This window comes from Narcine bancroftii, chromosome 11 (genome assembly GCF_036971445.1).
Source record: "Narcine bancroftii isolate sNarBan1 chromosome 11, sNarBan1.hap1, whole genome shotgun sequence".
NCBI classification, from domain to species: domain Eukaryota; kingdom Metazoa; phylum Chordata; class Chondrichthyes; order Torpediniformes; family Narcinidae; genus Narcine; species Narcine bancroftii.
In genome coordinates, this window is record NC_091479.1 from 9038836 (window position 1) to 9065336 (window position 26501).

General features: G+C 48.2%; 1 protein-coding gene across 3 annotated transcripts in view; it reads right to left on the reverse strand.

Annotated features, from left to right (window-relative positions):
• LOC138745453 (SH2 domain-containing adapter protein F-like) overlaps positions 1–26501 on the reverse strand; it is a 273790-nt gene that overhangs the window by 233861 nt on the left and 13428 nt on the right. For all 3 annotated transcript variants that reach the window (XM_069902516.1, XM_069902514.1, XM_069902515.1), the window contains exon 2: positions 17550–17661. In XM_069902516.1, the coding sequence (XP_069758617.1) occupies positions 17550–17661 (112 nt within the window). The remainder of the gene's footprint in view (positions 1–17549; positions 17662–26501) is intronic.

Genomic DNA, 26501 nt, shown 5'->3' on the forward strand with positions numbered 1-26501 from the left:
GGCAAATAACCCTGCTAGAGTTCATGCCCACAATCAGTCACCCATTGGATTGTTTCAGGAATCATGTTATTCTCCCACATTCTCAATAGCCCTCAGATTTTACTATTCGACAGCACACTAGCAACATTTGACAAATCCTCTATAGAGAAATATTATTTATTGAATATTTTATTTCTCCTTTGTTAATGCTTCTGGAAAGAGTTTATCCAAAACTATTATTAAACATTTATTTTAATAAGAAAAAGTTTAACATTACATATGTTGAAAGAAGATAAAACATGCAGATGTTGTTGAAAATTTTCAATAAATATTTAGTTCGGCCCTCGACTTAGTCCAAGTTTTTAATTTTGGCCCTCCATGAATTTGAGTTTGACACCCCTGCATTAAGTGATTGTTAAAACTTCCACGTAAAATAGCCCTTCGCTTGACCCTAGCATTTCGGGGGAGAGAATTCCATTCATCTTTTCTCTTCAGAGAATGCTTCTATGTTTCATAGAACATTACAGCACAGAACAGGCCCTTCGACCCACATTGTTGGGCTGACCAACATTAAAACCACTCCACAACAATGCAACACTACCCATGCACACAACACAGTTGGCGTAGCGGATAGTGCAACGCCATTACAGGGCCAGCGATTGGGACTTTGGTTCAAATCCCACACTGTCTGTAAGGAGTTTGTATGTTCACCCCGCGTCTGCATGGGGTTTCCCCGGGGGCTCCAGTATCCTCCCACCTTCCGAAACATACCGGGGGTGGGGTGTCGATTAATTGGGAATAAATTTGGCAGCACGGACTTGTGGGTCAAAATGGCCTGTTACCATGCAGTATGTCTAAATTTAAAATTACTTGCCACTCGAACCACGTGTTTATAATAAACCAAGAAACTACTCTGCCCAAGTGTTACCTACTCTTTATTTGCGTAAAATCAACTGTGCTGTTATTACATTTGAGCAAACATTGGGTTGCTGGAGGAACTCAGCAGGTCAGGCAGGATCCGTGAGGAGAGAAATGGTCAGTTAGCATTTCCGATTGGAACTCTTTTCGTCACCAAACTTGAATGACAAGGGAATTAAGCTTGATTGGCAAGGAGGTTCTTCCCACAGGCAGTGAGGATGGTGAACGACCAAAGGAAATGCTCACATTAACCATCCAAGCCTCTCATTTGTACAAAAAATATTTATTTATTGTATAGGTGAAACATTTGTCCTGCATATGTATTGTTTGTCCGTAGGTGTGTTGTGTCTGGTTGCGTGTCTGTGTGTTTTCCACTAAGGACTGAAGAACGCTGTTTTGTTGGGCTGTAGGTGTACAATGCAGATGACAATAAACTTGACTTGACCACCCAATCACATCCACTCTATGGGAGCCATACATGAAACACAATAGAGAAAACCTACGGGGACATCTACCACCTAAAATGACAGAAGGAGAAGGAAATGAAAAGAATTGACTCAGTGGAACTTCTTGTTTATTTTTATTGAGTGACAACATTGTTTGACGGGTTTAATGTATCTTAGATTCTGAACTTTAAATGAATGGGAGGGGAGGTAGGGAGGATGGGATGGGAGGGGGGGGGGGGGGGGAGAAAACGAACCTGTATATATTTGAAAAGGAAAATGTATGTATCTTGATCAATGTGGTTTATAGTGTGAAAAATAAAAAAATTAAAAAAAAGTAATCCTTTACCAACCACAGAGCACCTATGGTATCCAATGGAATGTGAATGGAAGAAAAAGGCTGGGAACCATTATCCTAGAGCAAAGGAGGCTGAACGTAAAGCCCTGCAAAAGGGAGTGGACACAGCCTGGGATCGTCAAAATCTTTTCACATGGTAGGGGCATCCAGAAGAAATGTGTGTGCAGTTTTAAAGAGAGAGGTTGTCATTTAAAAGGGGCAAGTATTTCCCTACATGGAGACTGGATGCTTTCTGGAGTGTGTGCCAGAGAAAGTGGTGGAAATCAAATACAATTACTACATTTTTAAGAGATATTTAGACAAATATTACAACAGACAAGGCATAGAAGGATAGGATCCTAATGAACGCAGATCGACCATGAGATAGAAACAGAATTGGACCATTCGGCCATGGCTGATGTATTCTTCCTTTCAACCCCATTTTCCTGTCTTCTGCCCATAACTTTTGAACCCTTACAAATCAAGAACCTATCAACCTCTGGGGTAGATATACTCAATGACGGCCTCTACAGCCATCTGTTGAATCCTGCAGATTCACCTCTTTCTGGCTGAAGACAGTTCTACTCATCTCTGTTCTGAAAGGATGTCCTTTCATTCTCAGGCTATGCCCTCTGGATCTAGACTCTCCCACTTCTGGAAACATCATTCAATGCCAACTCTATCCATTGAACGGGTAGGGATAAAAATGGTCAACGTGGGTGCGCTGAGTCAAAGGTCTTGTGGCAAGGTTGGATCACTCAATGACTCATTGTTGCTGCTTTCAGCGATGCTGTCTGACTTGTCAAATGTTTCCGGCATTTTCTCTTTATGTTTCAGTGAACAGAGGTACCTGGGGATTTGTAGGAAACCACCCCGCCTAACAGCAGGCTGTGGGTTTCCACTCCACAGACTCCAACGCGAAGAATGTAGGATCATGTGTCATTTTGCATTAGTGTACCACTGTCAATAAACAGACGACCTGCCTCAGTGAACCTGAATGATCTCACAGCAAGCTTGGGTGACACAGTTAGCACAACCCTGTTACAGCGCCAGTGACCCAGGTTCGAATCCCGCACTGTCTGTAAGGAAGGAGTTTGTATGTTCTCCCCAGGTCTATGTGGTTTTACTCCAGGGGCATTGGTTTCCTCCCACCCTTCAAAACATGGAGGTGAGTGGTAGGTGAATTGGGATATTTGGCTAGCATGGGCTCATGGGCTAGAAGGGCCTGTTCCTGTGCTGTATGTCTACATTTTAAAATAAGCAGGAGGATGTTGGTGGGCATGTGAGGGCGGACAGGTCACAGGGAAGTGAGGTGACACCAGGAGCTAGCATAGACTCAATGGACTAAATGACCTCTTCCGTCAGGTCAACATAGAGTAGTGTAGTGGTTAGCGCCAGCCATTGGGACTGGGGTTCAAATCCTACACTGTCTGCAATGAGTTTCTATGTACTCTCCGTGTCTGTGCGCATTTTCTTCTGGGGGCTCCCCACCGTTCAAAATGCACCAAGGGTCAATTGGGTGGCACGGGCCTTGTGGGCCGGAAGGGCCTGTCACCCTGCTGTGTGTCTAAAAAATGTTTAAATTAAATTAATTGAGACCGACCAGCTGAGCATGGCAAGGGTCAGACGGTAATGGTGAGAGTAGGGTGGAGCTGGAACCCAGACACTATGCATACGCAATCTTTCCCCGTGCCTTGAAGTCAGGTGTCTCCCTTGGCTCACCTGCCTCATGGAGTGCCTGTCCCAGCAGGTAATCACCGGGACCAGCCATGCAAAGCGAAGGTTGAATTGGATGCGCAGACCCCTCTCACAAGGCCCCGTCAATCAACATTTTCTACAATTGATTTTCTGACTTGTTGCAATCTCAGCACTTAGAGGCAATCATCGTCACCCTGGCAACTAACAACCAGACAGCGAAAGATGGAAAAATATAAACACAAAAACAGCTTTAACAATTCCAATATGCCAGAGTCCGTTCTGTGCTGTATGAAGTTGACACAGATGAAGCTTCATCCATTGTCAGTTTAGTTCTTTGCTCCTGTATTCAATCTGGTCAGAATAAAATTGTATCAAACCCCAGAAATGATGTTCAGGGTGCTCACATTTCTTTATTCCTTGACACCTAAGGGAAATTAACTTTGGCCGAGAGAGATTATTGCTATCCCTGGAGGATCTTTCCTGGACCAGCAACCTAATGGGATTGCGAAGAAAGCTCGTCAGCGCCTCTGCTTCCTCGGGAGTTTGCGGAGGTTTGGTACAATATCGAAACCGTGGCAAATTTCTGCAGATGTGTGGTGGAGTTCATGCCGATCCGGTCTGGTAATGGGGACACCAACACGGGGACGGAAATAGCAGTTAGCGCAATGCTATATAGCACCTGCAATCGGGACCGGTGTTTAAATCCCGCGTGGTCTGTAAGGAGTTTGTACTATCTCACCATGTCTGAGTGGGTCTCCCGGGGACTCCAGTTTCCTCCCACCATTTGAAATGTACTGGGGTGTAGGTTAATTGGGTGCAGAGATTAATGCACAAAAATGGCCCGTTACAAGCTTTATGTCTAAATTTAAATTTAATACATTGGAGTGGAAATCCCTCCAAAATGTAGTAGACACGACTCAGGACATCACAGGCAAAACACTCTCCACCATCGAGAACATCTACGGGGAACGTTGCCGTCGCAGAGCAGCAGCGATCATCAAGGATCCACATCACCCAGCACCCGCTCTGTTCTCCCTACTGCCATCAGGAAAGAGGTCTCGGTGCCACAAGTCTCGCACCACCAGGTTCAGGAACAGTTGCTCCCCCTCCACCACCAGACTCCTCAATGAGCAAACTCAATCAGGGACCCATTTAAGGACTCATACTTTTGCACTTCATTGATTTTTTTTCTATCTGTATTACAGTTTGTTGACATTTCTATATTTGTTTACGTGTGTACATTGTGTAGTTTTTTTTTGCACTACCAATTAGTGGCAATTCTGCCTGTCTCACAGGAAAAAGAAGAAACGATATCCTGTATGTACTCTGGCAATAAATCTGAATTGGACGATGATACACTAACAATGAAGGAAAGACTCCTTCCCCTCAGTGACAAGGAGTCCAGGCTGGTCCAGTTCTCCACCTCATGCCCACACTTTCAAATCTCACCTTCCGTCTGTAACCTCCTGGCCTCACAGCTCACTCCAATGCTGAATGCAACCATAGTCACAGACTGTCGTACCGTGTCCCCCCCTCCCTTCCGTCTAAACTATCTGTTTTTCTTTGGTCAGGCGCCCCATTAGATCTGAAAATCTAAAAATTAAGATGCTGGAAATATGCAACAACTGCATAAATTATGGTAAACACTTAGCAACTGGTTAGAGAAATGTGATTAAAATGTTTTGTGTCTGAGCTCCTCATCAGAGTAATGAAATGTTGTAGACCTGAAACTTTCGCTGTTTTTTTCTGTCCCATAGAGGCTGCCGAACTTGCTTAGGATTGCGAACATTTTCTTTTCCTGGTCTATAAGTCCTCCTCTCGAACAACACTCTGATTTCATCAGTAGGCCTGGGTGGAGACGGGCTCTCACTTCAGATCAGAAACATCTCGCCCCAAGTCCTTGAATCAGCAGAGCGTGGGAGGCTGAAGGTCAGGTGTTGGCAAATGGACTTGGAGTGGATGGGTCAGTACAGGTGCAGAGGGCTGAAGACCCTGCCTCTGAGCACATCTCCCTGCATAGCTCAGCCACAACTATTGCTCAGTTATGCTGAACATACACACAGAGACCCGAGGGAATTGGTGATGTCCCAAGGCACTATATAAATGAAGGTCACTGATTCGAAACAGGCTTCAGCAAAAGCGTTGCTGAGGAAAACATCCTTCAAACAACTCAACTGATTGACGTGGTGAAGACAAGGTGTACAGCAGGGATAAATCAAATTAACACAGGTCATTATCTCAACCAGCATCTCATGTCCTTAATTTGAAGCCTGATTAACTGCTCTCTCTAAATTGCGTATTTCAATAATGACCGTATCTCGTAACAGCGGAGTCTGCGGTGGGACAGGTCAATAGTTCACGTTCTCGATTATGAAGAAAAAATCTCCCTCAGAAGGTTGTCATTAGTCTTTCGTCGTCATGACAATGTTCCCCGGCCATTTGTACACATGGTGACATTGAACTCCTTAGACTGGGGTTTTGCCGGCAGGGCCTGTCCCTGGAACTTCCAGAGTGGGACCCTTGGGTCTTCCCAGTGAGTCAGACCGCACAATGTTTTCATTAATTGAAATCTGCAGCGGTGATAAACTGATTTGAGGCACTTCACTAACAAAACCTTCCTTTTAAAGTTGTCAAAAGTGTTCAAATAAAACAGGAAATTAATACTAATCCTTTTAATTGCAGTAATATCAAGAATCAGGTTCATTGTCATGAACGTGTCCCAAAATTTTGTCGCAGTAGTATTGTGCATTACACGTGCAAAATTGCAATAAATTTTGGTACAATATTGAAAATAAATAACAATTTTTTTTCCTAAAAGAAATTTGGGATTATAATTGTCAACAAAGATCATTTCAGATTTGCTGTATCATGTAGGAAGTCGGAGAAACATCAACTTTGATTGAATTTAGCATGTTTAATGACGCTGACACGTTGCGTTAGTTCAACCGACCTAAAAACGTTTTGCCGCTGATTTTAATTTGTATTCAGCATCTGATGCCCCTCCTGTCAGTGTCCAATAATAGTCGGCCAGCTGTGATGGGATTCCAGTTGCCTTGATACCGCCTCTCCGTGCTTACAATGTCCTGGTGAAACCTTCCACCGTGTTCGTCACTGACGGCACCAGGATCAGCGGGGAAGGAGTCCAAGGGTGAAGGCAGAAAATGAATTTTCAGTGACACGTTGCCTTCATGGTTCACAAAAATAGGTTGCATCTAAAAACCGGAACGTGATAAGACATTTGTAAGGTGATTTTCGAGATCAGCAGGCCTAAATCCATAAAATACACCCAAAAGTGTTCAGGAAGCAAAATCTTTGTGGTCCAGTGTTATTATTTGCCGTTGACAGTGACTTGCCTTTGTGGGTACGAGGACCCAGTGCAGCCTGTCGGAGGTCAGCAATCCCCGCTGGGCTTGCTGTGCATTCCTGGCCCACATCAGGAAGTGACAAAGTACACGAGGCAGGAATAGATTTAAGGATTGAGCCCTGCTCACATCACAGTACTGTGAATCTTAGTTTACTGTCCTACGCACCAAATTCCTACCTGCTGTAGCCAAACAGGTACGCAAGTTACACCAACTACACAGTTCATACAAAGTGTGCTGGGTGTGTGGAATGCACTGCTGGGTGGGGGGGGGTTGGGGGGTGGGGAGGCTGATACAATAGAGGCATTTAAAAGACAGGCACATGGATCCAAGAAAAATAAAGGGTTATGGGTGTGAGGTGGGGAAGGATTACATTGTTGTGCAGTAGGTTTACACAAGATGGCATAACACTGTGGACTGACTGAAGAGCCTGTACATGCTGTTCTATGGATAAATTCTATGGATGCTGTTCTGTGTCTTCCTTACAGTAGAAAAAGTTTAAAATTTTAATGTACGTAACATTCTAAATGCTGTATTACATGCAATAATGGAACCTTTACCTACTTTCCTCTCTCTCTCCCCTTTTCACTGTCTCCTATCTCAGAGCTAAAATCAATTCTCACCTCTCATCCAATTAAACCTTTTGATGGCTGAACTGCAAGACTTGTCTTTATTCTCACACTTTCCTGATCTTTGCTTATATATTGAAGAAGGGCTCAGGCCCGAGTCGTCAGAACTATATCTTTACCTCCTATGGACAATGCGAGACTAGCTGAGTTCCTCTGGCATTTACTGTGTGTTTTTATTTCAATAGTCTTTTCAAGGCTCAAACCACTTGTACACAGACATAATCCCGCAGCAGGACAGATGGCGAATATACCAGGAATATACATGGAGTATCTTGGCTGAGAGTCGAACTTTGTGGGCTAGTGTTCCACTCAAGAGAAATGGGGGTGTAGGACAATGTTTCTACATGGGACCCTGCATTACCAGACCTGCCCCCCCCCCCCCACCCCTTCATGTGACATTAAACCAAAGCCAATTGATAAACATCCTAATTTATTTGACCTTCCCTTTAAGACCGAAATTGCTTTTTACAATCCGCACCTGGTTTATTATATTTGACAAGAGTAGCAGATTTTGACACAGTTTAAATTAGAAACACAGCTTGTGTTTGATGAAAGTCGTTGGAATAAATCACTTCAATCAATACAATTGAATTCTGCTAAAGAGGCAATTAAAATTTTAAACAGGTGGACTTGTATCTGGCGTGTGTGTGTGCATTTGTCTGAGAGAGAATGCAAGGCAGTGTTTATGGGTGCACTTTAAAGTGTGTGTGGTTGTGAGAGACCAGCAAGTTCCTGTCCTCTTCTGCCTGTTGGGCCTTTCAGCGTCCCTCAGGCAGCCCCTGTTAGAACAGAGTACAAGACAAGGCCCTTTGCTGCTCGATGTTGCACCGACCCAGACTTTCATACAAAAAAAAAGTACTAAAGCTTTCCTCCCTCTTAACCCTCTAATTGTCTTTCATCCATGTGCTGGACTAAGAGTCTTTATTGTTCCATCCTCCATTACCACCCCTGTCAGGGCAGTCCAGACCCCCACAACTTTCCGTGTATTAAAAAAAACTTACCCCTGAACTTCCCTCCCTTCACTCTGTACAGATGTCCTCCGGTGTTTGCTAATCTTGCAAAAAAAAAGTGCTGGCTGTCCACCTTATCAACACCTCTCAGAATCTTCGGGACTTCTATCAAGTTTCCTCTCATCTTTTAGCATTCCAAAGAGAAAAGTCCCAGCTCTGCTAACATTGTCAACAAGATGGATGAGGTACCTGGAGGCACAGGCATCAGAGATGGACAGGAACAGCCGACGAGGGGCCACAAGGAGCTAGGAGGGGTTCCCCTGCCAGAACAGCCACATATTGAAAATGTAAGGAGTCGCGGGCCAAACAATATTAAGCCCGGCAGTTTTCAACCACTGTCCGCTCCTTTAACAGACTGTTTAAAGCCTGTTTAGAGCTGACAGCAATCAGACTGGGTGGTTGGACCCCGCAGGGGAGTGCTGAGACCACGTCAACACCATTGGCAGTACCAACATGTTATTTCCCCAATGGGCCATTTACAAATAGGAAATGTACTGCAGTTGGTCTGGGGGGGGGGGGGGGGTGGGGGCTATAGTTTGCACACCCCCGACATAGATGTATGTTCACTATGACCGACGTAGACTTACGGCTACATTTTCTACTGAGGTTAGGTGAAATAAAAACTAGAGGGCATGGGTTAAAGGTGAAAGGGAAAAGTTTAAAGGGAACTCAGCAAGGAGTAGTGGGAATGCGCTGCTAGCTGAATTAAGTGAATGAAGGCCCAATTTTGACATTCATGAAAGGTTTTGACAGGTACATGGGTACCCTTGGTGCACTTTTCCCTCCTGCACCAGAAATGAGAGCATAATAGACATCATCAAGGTTCCAGTTACATGGAAACATGACCAGACTAAGACGTCACTCCCCATAGTCCTGCTTACATCCTAGATCCTCTCCCTGTTCCTGCTGGGCGAGGCTGAGATCTCTCTCTGTACATCCCAACTCACCTCCTTTCCTGATCTGCATTATATGGAATGACAACTTGTGATATGGACAGCACAATATCTCACAGCACCAGCGACCCCCGACGCTGTCTGTGTGGAGTCTGCATGTTCTCACCGTGACACGGGCTTGCCCTAGGAGCTCTGGTTACCTCCCACTTCTCAAACACGTGACTTGATCAGTTATTTGCCCATTGTAACTTTCCCCAAGAGCGTCAGTGAGTGGGAGAATCTGGGAGGGGCTGAGAATATGGGGAAAATGAAACATGGGATTAATGTAGGGGGCTATGGTACACGGGCTGCTAATGGTCAGTGTGCCTGCTACAGTGCCACGTCTCCCAATAGTCAGTAGATCTTGGGGCCGATCCCCTGGCTGTATTAAGTGAGCCAAGTTTCTGCTGGTAACACTGAGAAAGAAGATTTTGCTTCCTGAATACTTTCAGGTGCATTTTATAAATTTTGGATTGCTAATCATGAAAATCATCTTAAAATGTTCCCTTCTTTTAAACATATAACTTATATTTCAAGCATACGTGCTTCAAGCGGACAAAACCATGAAGTGCAACATCATTGAAAATTCATTTTCTGCATTCGCACTTGGACTCCTTCCCTGCTGATCTCGGTGCCGTCCGTGACGAACACGGTGAAAGGTTTCACCAGGACATTGCGACCATGGAAAAGCGGAATCAGGGCAACTGGAATCCATCACTGCCGGCCGACTATTATTGGACACTGACATGAGAGGCATCAGATGCTGAGTACAAATGAAAATCAGTGGAAAAACAATTTTAGATCAGTTGAACTAACACAAATAATTCAGCGTCATTATCCAATTAAACATACTAAATTCAATAAAGTTAATTTAATGCAGGAGCAAGGGGGAGACGGCGGCCCCGGCCTCGGTCGAGTGAGGCAGGCGGAGGCCCCGGTCCGGACAGGGAGTGGGAGGCGGCGGCCCCAGTCCAGGCACAGGGAGAGCGGCCCCGGCCCCGGTCCGGGCGAAGGGTAGACGGCGGCGGCCACGATACGGGCAGGAGCAAGGGGGAGACGGCGGCCCCGGCCTCGGTCGAGTGAGGCAGGCGGAGGCCCCGGTCCGGACAGGGAGTGGGAGGCGGCGGCCCCAGTCCGGGCACAGGGAGAGCAGCAGCGGCCCCGGTCCGGGCGAAGGGTAGACGGCGGCGGCCACGATACGGGCAGGAGCAAGGGGGAGACGGCGGCCCCAGTCCGGGCACAGGGAGAGCAGCAGCGGCCCCGGCCCCGGTCCGGGCGAAGGGTAGACGGCGGCGGCCCCGATACGGGCAGGAGCAAGGGGGAGGCGGCGGCCCCAGTCCGGGCACAGGGAGAGCAGCGGCGGCCCCGGCCCCGGTCCGGGCGAAGGGTAGACGGCGGCGGCCCCGATACGGGCAGGAGCAAGGGGGAGGCGGCGGCCCCAGTCCGGGCACAGGGAGAGCAGCGGCGGCCCCGGCCCCGGTCCGGGCGAAGGGTAGACGGCGGCGGCCCCGATACGGGCAGGAGCAAGGGGGAGACGGCGGCCCCGGCCTCGGTCGAGTGAGGCAGACGGAGGCCCCGGTCCGGGCAGGGAGTGGGAGGCGGTGGCCCCAGTCCAGGCACAGGGTGAACTGCGGCGGCCTCGGCCCCGGTCCGGGCAGTATGGACCGACCTAGGAGGGGAGGCAGGCCCCTCCAGCCCGGGTAAGAAACCTGCATAGGAGAAGGCCACTCCGATATAAAACCTACGACCCAAGGACCTCGCTGCCACGTCCCAGCTTGCTTGGCCACGGCACACGAACCATGGGTGTAAAGGGTGGGGCCAGTACTGCGCGCACTGCACTCCACCTAAAAGCTCCTTTGCGCGGGCCCGAGGACAGGTCCACGTCCTCCCCCTCCACGTCCTCCCCCTCAAAAGATGCTCACAAACTCAAGCTAGCATGCTGGAACATCAGAACCATGCTAGACAAGACTGACAGCCATCGACCTGAACGTCGGTCTGCCCTCATTGCACATGAACTCCTCAGACTTGACATCGACATAGCCGATACAGTAAATCTGAAATTATCTGTGTTCAGCTTGAAGTTGTCCATCGAAGTCTCCAATTTTCTTTTAGGAAGCAAATCTTTTGAAAACGTTTATTGTCGAGGGTAATCAACATTCAGTGACAGAATAAGCTCTGGGTGCCAGACCAGACCACGTACTCAGCCCCGCTGTAACACCCTTCACGGCTGAATATTCAGCCCCAACAAACTCTCAAGGGAAGGAGGCAAAATGCAGCAGACAGTGGGAGAGCGAGGGCTTACTGGAGCGTGCAACAGATATTGATATGGCTGTTGTTCGGAGCATCACAGCGGGAATGAAATGTCAGTGTCTTTTCACAGCTGCAACACACAGCTCTCCTCCCTGGTCCACCCAGCCACTGTTCACCAGAGACCATCCGTAATGGAAAATGTCAGCAGGCCCATCCCTCCCTCTGACATTCCCACACTTCTACACACCAGCTCGGGAGATACAAACCTCTCCTGGGCAGAATGAAGCTCTGGGTGTCCAGGAATAAACCTAGTGCAGTAAAAACCCCCATTGCACAGAATCCAAGCAACTGGCTGCCTCAAACAATTAGTAAGAATATCACGGAAAATAAATAGGCAAAAAATACAAAAGTTTAAAACTGATGAGTTCACCAATCCACACAACACACAATCCTAAGCAACGAGAAAATTCATTTATTCGACATCTACCGATCCCCCCTAGTTGGTGGATACCGGGGGTCTTATTGTATTGGGCTACTGCATTGGAAATCAGAACTCCCACTCTTGTGTCATCAGGCACCTTGAAGCTGCAGCACCTGGATAGCCTTCCTGGGCCCCGTGTGCGATTACTGGGGCAAAAGTGCTTCCAAAACCCGACAATTTAAGGGGGATCCCGCCCACACGACGATGCAGTAAAGTGACATGACACACACTCACAAACTATCGGTAAGTCTCCTCCAACCCCCACCAGCTGTCAGTCGCCCCCATCAGTGACCATCCATTGTCAATCAACACCCTCCCCAGTTAGTCACCCTCCCCCCGTCAGTCGCAACACCCCACTGTCAATTAACACCCATCCCGTCAATCACGACCCCCTCCCCCAGCAACGTCCTGCTGCTGTGAACATTGAGTTGTCAATGCAAACCCGAGTAGCGTTTGCAGCAGCGGCAGTTTGTGGCCCCCCCCCCCCATTTCACCCCCCCCCCCCCCACCACCGTGGCAGTGACCTCTCTCCCCATGGCAGCACCCCTTCTCTCCTCCCTGTGGCAGCGACCCCTCTCCCGTCCCCATGGCAGTGACCTCGCTCCCCCTGATTGTAGCTCCCCTCCCAGGGTCCCGTGGCAGTGACCCCTCTCTCCCCCCGATTGTGGCAGGCACTTCAGCTTACGTCACAGGAGTAACCCGGTTGGCAATTTTGCTATTCAAGCCACCGATGGATGCAACCTGCGGTAGCTCAGGGACCCGGTTGGATTTGGACCACACTGACTGAGTCGGACTCTTTCAAGCTGCCGCGTGAGTGGGGCGTTAACTGGTTAACCCCATTTTACATGGCAGCTTGAAAGCGCCTAATGTACGGGAGAGCTCTCAAAGCCTGGGGAGAGGCAGGAGAAACCTTGACGCTCTACTGTACTTCCCAGGGGAAATCAGACTGTGCACAGAATTTGCATAATTGAGGTAACCCGCAAGGAAAAGAGCAGTGGTTTAGTGTTAAAGTCGTTGCTTCTCAGCTCAGGGGTCCCAGGTTCAATCCCAACCTCCAGTGCCAACTGTGGGGAGTTTTCACCCTATCCCGATGTCCGAGCAAGTTTCAACCAGATGCTTCTGTTTCCTCAAACACCCCAGATGGCTTCTGGTTGGCAGTTAGTCTCTATATATTGTTCTGGTGTGTAGGCTTTACAATCTGATGGGGAGTATAGATGGAGGGAGAAGAGAATGGGATTTGTATAAATAGGGTGGTTAGCATTGAGGTTGTGGACTGAAGAGCCTCTTCCACACTGTCTGATTTTAAGGTTGGACCCCCATCAGCTTAAATCAAGAGCCGAGCAGGATTCAAGAGGGTGCCAAAGACAAGAAGGACTCTTGAAGGGCTTCGGATGCTGACGTTCGGATCTGGAGCTCGGGTTGCCAATGGGTCGAACAGGAGTCTGGGCAGCTGCAGAGGCTGTGGGAGCACTGGGGGTGAATCCATGGACACCCGGTGTCTCTCTCTTTTGTTTCTCTTTCTCTCGTACTGTCAGGGGTGCTGGGCGACATTAATAGGGATTCTTTGTCTGCCTTAATTTTGTGTAACGTTAGATGTTGTGCACATGACAATAAAGGAAATGTAAAACACGTGCAATGTTGGTGCAAGGTGAAAGGAACAATCATGAAGAAGGCTCACCAGCAGGAGATTCAGTACGTCACCAAAGACTCTTGTAAACTTCTGCAGGTGTCCTGTGGAAAGCATTCTGACTGGTGCTCAGGACAAGAAAATACTCTAGAGGGTCGCTAACTCAGCCTGTGACATCACGGGCACCAGACTTCACTTCATTGCCTCCTGTAGATGTGGTGTCTTAAGAAAGCAGCCTCTATAGTCAAGGACCCCCACCACCATCCAGGCCAGGCCCACTCTGCTACCATCGGGAAGGGTACAGGAGCCTGAAGAAGAGCACTCAGCGGCACAAGGACAGCTACTTCCCCTCCGCCATCAGATTCCTGAACGGGCAATGAATCTCTGGACCACTACCTCACTTTTTATCTTTTTTTGGCATGAGTAACTTTTTAAAAAAAAAATCTTGTATTTTCAGAATTATAACTTGTAGTAATTCTGAACCTTGTTCTCTGCACAATTACTGCAGCTGCAAAGCAACAAATTTCATGACATGTTCATGACTATAAACCAGAGGCGTGGGCAGGGATCAAAACTGGAACTAAGTAGGGAGATTCAGTGTGGGGAAATGATGAAAGGTGACACGCTTTAACTCTGTAGATATGAAGGAGAGAGCATGAAGGGAAACTGGAGAGATTAAAAGAAACAACAGATTGTCCTGGGGAGCCAAAATTAGCATGGTTTCTAACACGAGAGGCAGAAATATTGGAGAGGCAAGTTGGGGGGGGGGGGGGGGGGGGGGGGAAGAGAGAGAGAGAAACGTGCCTTTACTGGACTATTAAACCTGTATTGGCAATTGGTTCCACAGTAATTAATGGAATCGAAGTAGAAAGATCAGCAGCTGATACCCAGTAGTGATATCAAAAGGCGCGGCTAGTGTAGCAGTTAGTGCAACCCTGTTACAGCACCAGCGACTGGGGTTCGAATCTCGCGCTGTCTGTAAAGAATGTGTATGATCTACCCGCATCTGCGTTGGTTTCCTCCAGGTGCTTCGGTTTCCTCCCGCCATTCAAAAATGTACCGGGGGGGTTATAGGTCAATTGGGTGTAATTGTGCGGCACGGGCTCGAGGGCTGAAAGGGCCTGTTACCGTGCTGTAGGTCTAAATTAAAAGGCTCATTCTCCCACCAAAATTATCCCCAGAGAAGGGGACAGGCAAGATGAAAGGAGCGGTGCTCATTAACTTCATTTGCAGATATCCCACGTCACAACTGCAAGTCAGATGACATGTTGCTTTATAAAGGTGGGGTCTGGGCCACATAAATCAATCATGCTTTATCTAGTTGCTAAACCTGAATGGTTTTCACCGTGGTGGCCTGCCGCAAGTTCAGCCAATGCAAATTACCAAACCTCCAGCATAAAATAACAGAGACTGGCAGGTATTTGCTCAGTCAGGCCATCAGGGGTTATGGGGAGAAGGCCAGAGAGTGGGAGGATGGATCAGTTCATGATCGAATGGTGGGGCAGTCTTGATGGACCGATCTTCTCTGACATCTTGTGATAACCAGCTTCAGTCAAGTAACCTATTCACACACTGGATTAAAAAAAGCTGACAGAAGGGGGAAAGTTTAAATAATGGGCAAACTCATTTGCATGTGAACTTTAATGTCGCACAGCAACAGTTAGTGAATTGATTGCACCTGCCCTTTAAATATATGGCTCTCATTATCTCATGGGGATCATACTCATGTTAATCACCAACCTTCTTGAAGTCCCCGCAAGTTAATATAATCAGAAATGAACACATTAACATTTTGTTTTTTGCATAAGTAATGAGACTGGGTATGAAGACATGGACTTCACTTTAATCAAACTGATACCCTGCCGGTGATGAGCTCAGCCGAGGCACTGAGTCACTCTGGGGAGAGGAAAGTACCACTTGTTCTGATTGCTTTGCACACTGTGCAACAAAGAGAGGATGTCGGAGCCAGTCGGTCTGCATTAAAGGACTTGTGGGCGGGCAGGCAGCCACGCTGTGGAATAGACAACACACCACACGTGTGGGGGGCTCGTGAGTGCGGCAACTGTTAGCAAACAAGCAGTCGATAGAATAATCACAAAAGCTCCTTGGTGTTCAACTGACAAAGGGACTCGACAGTGACTAGAACAGGGAAACAGTAGCCGGATGGTTAAGAATGCAGGATGAGTAATCCAAAACTTGGATAAGGATCCAACTAGTTTTAAGCCCCAAATCAATGTTATGAAACAAATCAAACACAAAGAGCTTGTGGCAACCATAAAGCTGCAGGACGGCTGGAAAATCCAATCTGAATCACGGACTTTTTTTTTGGGTGGGGAGAGAACGTCTTCAGGCCTGAAGAGGGTGCACGAAATTAGTGAAGACCCCTTCCACCCTGCCCACAGCATCTTTCAGCTGCTCCCCATCGGAGAAGAGATCCAGGAGGATCAGAGCCAGCTCCACCAGGCTGAGGAACAGCTTCTTCCCATGGGCAGCGAGGTGCTGAACGACCCAAGGACCTGCTCACGCTAACCCTCTGAGACTCTCTCATTCATGAAATAATGTTTACTTGTGTAGATGAAATACTTGTCCTGCATATGTATTTGTCTGTACATGTCTGGCTGTGTGTCTACGTTTTGCACCGAGGACCGGAGAACACAGTTTCGTCAGGTTGTACTTGTGCCAACAGATGACAATAAACTTGACTGTTGGCAATACTGCAGGTGTTGTCCAACCAACGTCGCTTCAGTAGCATGCTCCAGATCAAAACCAAACAGAAACTGCTGGAAACACTCAGCAGGTCTGTGGAGAGAGAAAAACAAAGGTAACGATCCAGGTGCAGGACTGTGTCCAAAGATGCTTCCACCTGAAATATTAACGCTGCTCCTCTCTTCACAGATGCTGCCAGACCCCCTGGGAGGTTTCTGTTTTATGTCAGATTTCCAGCATCTGCGGTTTTTTTTAATAATGTCCCTGAGATTGTAGTGTTGTGGTGAGGGTCAGGTGAGCCATGGTCAATATCAGATTTTACTTTTGTACCGAACCGATCCACACCTCCTTGTCACCTCAGACCCAGATCCTGGGAAAATATTGCAGGTTTGCACTTCAGGATGCAGGTGCTTACATTGGCTGTAAGATGTAGAACATAGACCAGTATGTGCATTCTCCTCTACATTGGAGAGACTGGGAGATCACATCGTTGAGCACCTCAGCTCTATCCGCCGCAATAGTGTGGATCTCCCAGTGGCCACTCATTTCAATTTCCTTGCTGACATGTCGGTCCATGGACTCGTGCACTGCCAGACTGAGACTACCCACAATTTGAAGGAACAACACCTCATCTTCCATCTGGCTCCTTTCAACCGAATGGAATTAACATCAACTTTTCCAGCTTCCATTAAATCACACCCCTTCTTCCCTCGTCACCTTTTCCCCAGCTCTGTCTCCATCTCTCCTTCCCTCCGTCTCTTTTCACAGAGCCAAAATCAATTCTCGCCCATCCAAGCACCTGGCGCCCCGACTGTGGATCCTCACCCCGGCCACCAGTCCACCTGAGCTTCCGACACACCCGGCCACAGGCACTCTCCTTAGCCCCGTTTGCCACTGATTGAGAACCTCCCACCCACTGCCATCCATCCAAGCTGCTGACGTCAGGAACTTACCCCTCAAATATGACCCGAAAGATTGATACAAAAAACCCAACTATTACATGAGTATATACGGTATCAAATGTATTCATTCCCCGACAGTTGACCTTCTAGAGTGCTACACCTGGCTGGATTAAACTCCATCTGCCATTTCTCTGCCCATATCCGCAATTGATTCCTGTTGTACTCTATGACAGCCCTCAAAGCTATCCACACTCTTGGTGTCATTGTCTATCTACCTGCCATCATTCGTTGGGCTTCGTATGGTTCCATGTATCCATCATTTCCCACCACTTTCTCCTGACCAGACTGCACATCAAATGGATCCGCGTAGTCCTCCAGAATAATGACCTGTCAATGGGAAAAAATTAAAACACAAAAAAGATACATGAGACACATTAGTGAATAGGTCATTGTCCCTGCAAAGTGCTAAGAATCTGTATTCCACGCCCTCTAGGTGTCAGTAAAAGAGATTTTCTCCATAAACCTTTAAAGTGAGAAAACTACAGCATATAAATAATACTCCGAGTGATCTCTTGATACATGCTGGAATGAAAAGTGCAGATAATCATCAATCTTTTGAGCAACGAGATGGAGAAGAAAGGAAGGTGGCAGATTAATCATTGCAGCAAACATCTTCCCCCACTCTTTAATGCTGGTCTGATAGCGAGACCTCCCCTCCAGTGTCCATCACATCTGCCCTGTCCCCTGTCCCGTCCTCAGCCTGGTTTAAAGCCCGCCCCAACCTTGCTCACCCAGCCACGGTGCTCTCTAGACTCCTGGCACTTGACCACATTAGTGTCGTGGTCGGGACCTTGTAGTAAAACAAAAATTCTGGAGGAACTCAGCAGGTCTTGCAGCCCCCATAGGAGGTAAAGATACATTACCAACGTTTTGGACTTGAGACCTATTTTTAAAAATTTTGACATACACCACGGTATCGGGCCCTTTCGGCCCTCAACCCTGTGCTGCTCAATTACATCCAATAAACCTACAGCCCTGGTATATTTTGAAGGGTGGGAGCAAACCAGAGCATTCGGACGAAACTTACACCAATTTCGAACACTGGTTGCTGGCAATGTATTAGGTGCTCTTCAAGGTATGAAGAAGGTATCGCAGAAAGTTGTGGGTTCCTGAAATGCCTTGGCAGGGGTAGTGGTGGAGACTGGAACATTAGGGGCATTTAAGAGTCTCTTAGACAAGCACCTGAACGAAAAAAAAGGGTTACGAGGTAGGAAGGGTTTTGATTTTTTTTTGGTAGGAATATATAGATCAGCACAGCATCAAGGGCTGAAGGGCTTGTCCGTGCTGTAGTGTTTTGGGTTTACCTCCTGTGGACGGTGAAAACATTTTACAGACAATGAAGGGGGTCAGGACTGAAGTCAGCAGGTAGTACAGGTAGATCTACAGCCATTTCATGCACAGCAAGGCCCCAATGATCTGTATTAGGGGCAGGACACAGGGGAAGTCTCTCCAATTTATCTCTAATGCAGCGGCTCAGGGACATTGTACAATGACCCAACCTCGCCTCTCATCAGTAAGACCACGCCTCTGATGTCCCCCCTCAGTCTAATGTGGAAGCAGTCCTTACCAGCATCTCCTCCATTTCCTACTCATCTGCCTGACTCCCTCTACCCCAGATGCAACAAGCACAGGATTCCCCTTGGCCTCACCTACCCCACCCCTACCAGCCTTCATTCCAACACATTATCCCCTGTAATTTCCGCCACCTCCAACATGATCCCACTTCAAGACACATCTTCCCCTCTCTGCCATCTGAGGGACCTCTCCCTCCAGGACCCCCTCGTCCACTCATCCCTTCCCATTGATCGCACCCCTGACACCTTCCCCTGCGGCTGCAGGCAAGTGCCACACTTGCACCCACACCTCCTCGCTCTCCACCATTCGAGGCCCCAAACAGTCCTCTCAAGTGAAGCAACACTTCGCTGTGTATCTGCGGGAGCAACCTACTGCATCCGGTCCTCCCATTGTGGCCTTCTCTACATTGGAGAAACTGTACACAGACTGGGAGATCACTTCATTGAGCACCTTCGCTCTGTGTGTGTCAGTGACAGGAATCTCCCAGTGGCCAATCATTTCAATTCCGCACTCCACTCCAACGCTGTCCATGTACTATCCCACCAAGATCACCCGTAAATTGGAGGAATAACGCTTAATTTTTCCAACCGGATGGCATGAACATCTATGATTTCTGCTAGCCCACTCTCCATTCTCCCTCTCTTTCCCATCTTATTTCCTCTAGCTCTCCACCCCTTCCCTCTGCATTCATAGAACTATTCCGCTCCCCCACCCTGTTTGCTGATGTGCCCTCTTTCCTTTATCCACCTATTACCTGTGGGTATGTGCTCCTCCCCTGCCCCACACCCCCATCATTTTGTCCGGGTGCTCATTCCTTGATGAAGGCCTCAAGCCCGAAACGTTGGTTATGCAATCTTTATCTTTGCTACACAAAGTTCACTGTTTGATTTGCTGAGTTTCTCCAGCACTGTGTTTTTATTCAATCAATGGTGTCTGCAGACTTTCATGTTTTACTCCTGACATGGGAGAGGCAGGCCAGATTTTGGAGCTCACGAGAAGGCGACCCAGTTAAATCTCAGTCTGAAAACCACGGGCCTGGAAACCATCAGGCTCTTTGATAGGGGAAGGCAATCACCGCCAGCTCCAATCGTGGCCTGACCTCAATGCCGACGTGTCACTTCCTATCCCAGGAACATCCAGGACTCGGGCAACATACCCGACCCCTGACCCACATGGGAGGTCCTCCCACAGTCAAATAGCCTCGCTCCCTGAATGGCCCTCGGGAGGAAATGGAGAAAGCTTACTGGTGGCCAGGAGGCAGGGTTGTTATCCAATTAAAAAAATCAGGAAAGAGCTCAGTGCTGTGCCTGAGCAGGGTTGCAAACCGCAGGGAGCTCGGAAGGTGAGCAGAGGTGAACAGAAAATGGTTCATGAGATGAGACTGCTGGAAGGGTTTGCAAGGCCAGGAAACGTCACTCGCCAGCCACAGGAAGCATACTCCCAAACTCCACGGAGATGGGTTTCCAGCAGAGGCTGGAGACAGAGCAGCATGGAAGCAGGTCTCTCGTCCCAGCCAACATTCACCATCTACACTATCCTTGTTCTCGACCTGTATTTGATTCTCCCCACAAATTAGATGGGAAAGGGTTAATGATCAAGAGGCAAGGCATCAGAGGGAACAATGAGCTCCTTGTTGGCCTATGTGGTTCGGGAGGTGAGTGGGAAGCTGATCGCTGTATGATAGAGGGAATCATGCCAGAAGCATTGGGCCAGGGAAGAAGGCAGAGATATCCATGGTATGTATGTAGACAATTCCTGTTTTAACCAATTGTGTACAGTACTTATGTAATAGTTGAATTTTGTGGACTAATCTTTAGGATAAAATTTAAGGGGCCGACTATTAAACACATACAACTTTTGACTGCAGTAAGTACCTATGTCAGTTAGGGCACGTGGAGGGTGAGCAGCTGAGGCAAAGGTCTGTGGTTGGGCTTCGGGAGCATTGACAGGAGGGCGGCCGGCACTTAGGCTAGAGTCAGCGACCGAAGCGTCGGAAGCTCAAATGGAAGGGCAGTCGGGGTGTTGGGAGCTCGGATTAGTGGGTGACCAGGGCCTAGGCTAGAGTCCAAGAGATCAAGATCTCTCCATCACACTGAAAGAAGCTGACTTCTCTTCCCCCCCCCCCCCCCCCCCCCCCCCACCCTGTCTCAGTCCTGGGCTGAGGAGCACAGATGGTTGATTCCACTTTCTCTGATCCCTTGCAGGTCGTTTAGACACCAGACCTTGTCACTAGCTCAGTTTCGAGGCAGCTGAGCTGGAATGTGAGGAGTGGGAACCAGGAGAGTGGAGGGTCTCAACACCTGGAACATTGACTCTCTTCACAAAGATTCTGACTGACCTACTGATGGTTCCTGCTTTTAGCTCAGTCCGCAGACTACTGGTGTACATACACAGGGAGGGCAGAGAGGGGTGGTGAGGGGGGGGGCAGGGGCACGAGAGGTGGGGGTAAGATGGAAAAGAGGGGGGTGAGAGCGCGAGGGAAGGGAGAGGACATAGGGGGAGGTGGGGGTAATGAAAGAGACGAGTTAACAGAGTTGGAAAGAGAGGGGAACACGTCAGGAGGTGCAAGTACAGAGATTCGGAACTGTACAGCCGGATACAAACACAGAGACTCGTCTCTGTCTGTTGAAGATACCAACTAAGATAATGCAAATCCTTTTAAATCCTGGAGCAAAATTATTTTATTTTTATGCCAATTTCAGCCACGTCAACAAATTCTCACAAACAATTCTGAAACAAGTCTCTGGCTCTCCACCGCCCTGATTGCCTTGTGCTGCTCTCTCACCCACCAACAGGCCAGTTCTCTCCACAGATAAGGCCTGACCTGCCGAGTCCCTTCAGCTCTTTCTTGTTCTTCCTCCCTCTCCCCTCCTCACACAAGGCTGGGGAAACTCAGCAGGTCAAACAGTGTTTTTGCAAAGAGAAAGATACAGGACCAACTTTTCATCCTTCATCAAGGTATGAGCAAAATGGTGGGAGGGGAGGGAGGCAATAGGTGGGTATGGGAGGGAGGGTACACCAGCAAACAGGGGGTGGGGGATTGCTCTGTGAATGGAGAGAGAAGGGGGTGGAGAGCTGGAGGAATGAAGACAGAGGGATGGTGAGGGGGGGGGGGGAGGAAAAGGGAAGAGAGAGCAGAAACCGGAGAAGTCAATGTTAATGACATCTGGTTGGAGAGAGCCCAGAACCGGTCCTCCTCCAATTTACAGGTGGTCTTGGTGGGATAGTACACAAGGGCATGGACAGACTTGTCAGTGGGGGAGAGGGGTGTGGAATTGAAGTGATTGACCACTGGCAGATCCCTGTCACTGATGCAGACAGAGAGAAGGTGCTCAGCGAAGTGATCTCCCAGTCTCTCCAGTCTAGAGAGGGCCATAACAGGAGCACCAGGTTCAGGAGATTCACAAGTGAAATGTTGCTTTACTTGGAAAGACTGGGGCCCCGAATGGCGGTGTGCCAGGGCCAGGAGAAGTTGCTGACAGCAAGAGGGAGAAGGCTCTCCACATGCTATGTCTCAGACACTTCACTGAGCCAGAATTATATAGCATGGCCACAGGCCCTTCAGCCCATCTGATACATACCAACCCAGGTGCCTTCTTAATCTAATCATATCTCTCTCAACTGTCTATCCAAATGTCTTAAAAATTACAGTTGCACAAGTCTCTAATCACTTCCTCTGGCAGCTGGTTCCCTGTACCTACCACTCTCTGTGGGCTCCTTGGATTTCCTTTTAAATCTACAACCCGACAAAACAGCGTTCTCCGGTCCTCTGTGTTAAACATGCAGACACACAACCAGACTCAACACACATACAGGCAACCAACACATATGCAGGACAAATAAATAAATATCGTTCCGTGAATATGAGAGTCTCGGAGGGTGAGTGTGAGCAGTTCCTTTGGTCGTTCAGCATCTCACTGTCTGTGGGAAGAAGCTGTCCCTTAGCCCGGTCGTGCTGGCTCTGATCCTCCTGGATCTCTTCCCTGACGAAAGCAGCTGAAAGATGCTGTTTGCAGGTAGAAGGGGTCCTCAATGATTCTGCATGCCCTCTTCAGACACCAATCCTGGTTCATCACTTTGATGGGAGTGAGGGGGTGGGGGGGGAGGGTGGGAAAGGAGACTTCAGTGATCCTTTCTGCCACTCCTATGGTCCTGTGGATTGATCTCTGATCCATTTCTCTGCAGCAACCAAACCCCACTGTGATGGAGCTGGCCAGGACGTTATCGATAGAGCTCCTGTAGAAGGTTGACATGATAGTGGCCGGTGGCCTTTCCCACTTCAGTCTTCTCAGGAAATGCAGTCGCTGTTGCACCTTCCTGACTAGTGAGGAGATAGGTGTCCATGATAGTCACTAGTTTAGTGAACTCCAAGACCGTCACCGTTCACCACATGATTTTAATCAAGCACTACCAGGATTTCTCCCCACCACCTGCACCCCAGTGATCCAGTGAAAAGAGACCCAGCCAATCTAGTCTCTCTTTATAACTCAACCTCTCCTGTCCCAAAAGTATCCTTGTGTCCCCGTTGCATCCCTTAAACATGGAAGGAACTGGACCGACCCAGGACTCCACAAACAGATGGCAACTTGCCACAGCCTCAGAGAGTTTGCAGCAGAAATTAAATGATTTTCCACCTGGTTCCACCCCAACGCATTCTCAAAACATGTTATTGAATGGAGGGCATTCCCTGTACAAAGACCACAACTGTTTCTCCTGAGAAATTCATCGGCTCCACTTCCCTTCCTTTCCCCAGGACAATGCTTGTGTTCCAAGGAGAACAGGCTTATGAGGCCAAGAGTGAGGAAAGCTGTCTTCTCTCCATCAGAACAGACACCCTTTATCCCACATTAAACACGATGCCCAATTTAAAATAAACTTCTGCTGCTTGCCCATGATCCAAGAGTTTCAAGATTCCTCTACTTCATGTAATCAATCAGGTGTAATATTACATGAAATTGTCTGCTGTAAGGCAAAGACTCACCATCAGCAGAAATTGCTGGGTGCCCCTTACAGTCAGAGAAAGAGAAGAGAGCCTCCTGAGTCACTGAGTGTCCGTGGATTCACCTCCAGCGCTCCCGCATCCACACAGACCATCGGCACCCCAAGCTCCATATCCGAACCTCCAACTCAACCACAAAGCCTTCAGCGCCCTCTCACATCCTGGTTCCGATACCTGGTATCCCTTGAGCCAGTCTCCAGCAGCCCGCAGCCTGGCGCGGGTCCCTTGACCGCAGTCGTAGCCCACAGTCTGGGTGGGGTCCTTGCCTCGAGCCGCCAGCAACCCGCTGCCTGTATGTTCTTCAGCTTCAGAGCCCCTTGCAGATCCACCACTGTGGTCATCTATGGGTCGTCTCCTCTGCTACACCTTCTCAAACAGAGGGATGTCATCCTTGTTTTCTGGTGCCCTGCACCAGTGCTCTGCTTCCCTGGAGTCTGCAACCCCGAGGCCGCTGCCAAAAACATAGGTGGGGCCAAACTCTGCGGTCGCAGGATTTTGGAAGAAATCACAGTCAGCTCCTTTAACAGAGGACTGAACAGAGCTGTGAGTAGTTGGACTGGGCAGTTTGACCCAGTGGAGGAGCACTATGTCTCCACTCCTCGCTCTCCACAGGTCTGTACCAGCGCCACCGTTGCAACACCATATCCCTCCTCTCCCTGCATATTTATGTTCTTGTTTAGAAGCCCATTAAATAATATGATTTGATTCTCCAGATTTTAGATTCAGATTTATTGTCAGAGAACATACACGACATCACGTACAACCCTGAGATTCTTTTTCCTGCGGGTGAGGCAGAATTTCCACTTATTGGTCGTGCAAAAAAAAAACTGTACACTCCGTACGCATGTAAACAAATAAGGAAATGTAAACAAACTGTGCAATACAGAGAGAAATAAACTTAATAAGTGCACGAGTAAAAGTCCTTAAATGAGTCCCTGATTGAGTTTGTTGTTGAGGAGTCCGATGGTGGAGGGGGAGCAGCTGTTCCTGAACCTGGTGGGACGAGTCTTGTGGCACCGAGACCTCTTTCCTGATGGCAGCAGCGAGAACAAAGCGTGTGCTGGGTGGTGCGGATCCTTGATGATTGCTGCTGCTCCCCGACGGCAGCATTCCCCGTAGACATTCTTGATGGTGGGGAGGGTTTGGCCTGTGATGTCCTGGGCTACGTACACCTCATTTTGCAAGGCTTTACACTCAGGGATATTGGTGTCCCCGCACCAGACCAAGATGTCAGCACAATTTAAATTTAAATGTGTGGTGGAAAGTTTTTTTTTTACAAGTTCTGACATGCAGCACGGCAACAGGCCATTTTGGTCCGCGAACCCATGCTACCCAATTAACTTACAAATCCCAGTATGTTTAGAACAGCGGGAGAAAACCAAAGCCCGCAGGGAAAATCCACGCAGTCTCGGGGAGAACGTACAGACAGTGCGGGATTCGAACCCCGGTCCCGAATGCTGACCACTGCCAAGGTGTCGCGCCAACTGTGTTACCCACTACTACTCCTGGCAGCCCGTTCCATGCCCCATACATTTCCTTTAACATGAGGCACCATTACACAGCCACTGAATGGAAGAAATTTCAGGAAAATTTCTTCTCTGGTGTCAGTGTAAAAATGTCAGGACGGAATTTTTATGAGAATTCCATCCTGTAATTTTTCCACTCGTTCCCCCCTACACATTCTTACTGCAGTGCAAAGGCGAGCCTTTCCAGCTCTGCAGTATTGCCAAAATCAATCCATTCCTGTCACTAAAAGGCCTCGATAAAGTTATCCATGCTCTCATTTTCTCCCATTTACATGACTAATTCTCTTTATGCGGGAATTAGTCAGTCCTTATTATCCTGCCTGCAACAGGTTCAGAATTCAGCAGCGAGGCTCCTGACAGGAGCCAAGAAAAAGGAACCACATCCCCCCCTATTCTCGCCTCCCTTCGCTAGTTGCCAGTACGGCTCAGGATAGATTTTAAAAGTTCTCCAGTTTGTTTACAAAGTCATTAATGGTCTAGCCCCCTCCTACATCACCGATCTCCTAATGGCCGGCTCCACTTCAAGATCCCTCAGGTCGGCCAATTTAGGGCGTTTGGTTGTTCCGCGCTCAAATCTCAAACTCAGGGGAGATCGCGCCTTCGCTAGTGCAGCCCCCAAACTGTGGAACAACATTCCTCCCCCCATCAAATCAGCTGCTTCTCTTCAATCTAGGCTGAAGTTGGATTTTTACTCAAGCAATTGATGATTGTTAGCAGGTTGTATATATACGATTCTAAACCTCAGGTACCTGTCTTATGTTGCATTTTAAATAACTCCTGAAATTAAGATGTAATTTATGATCTGTACAATTCAACGTGAATTGTTTTCAATGTGCTATAAAAATAAACTAAACTGACTGCAGCCACTCTATAAGAGACAGGCCTAATGAATATGACATTACCCAGCCAACAAACTTCACAACACAGAAAGGCTGTGTAAAAGTGCCCCTGTGTAAACGATCACATCGGGACACACTAGAGGTAAGTATGCAAAAATTTTTTCTGAATAACTTCCTGTGTAAAAATTCCCATTGAGAACAAGCCCAGGACAAACCAGTAAGCCCCTT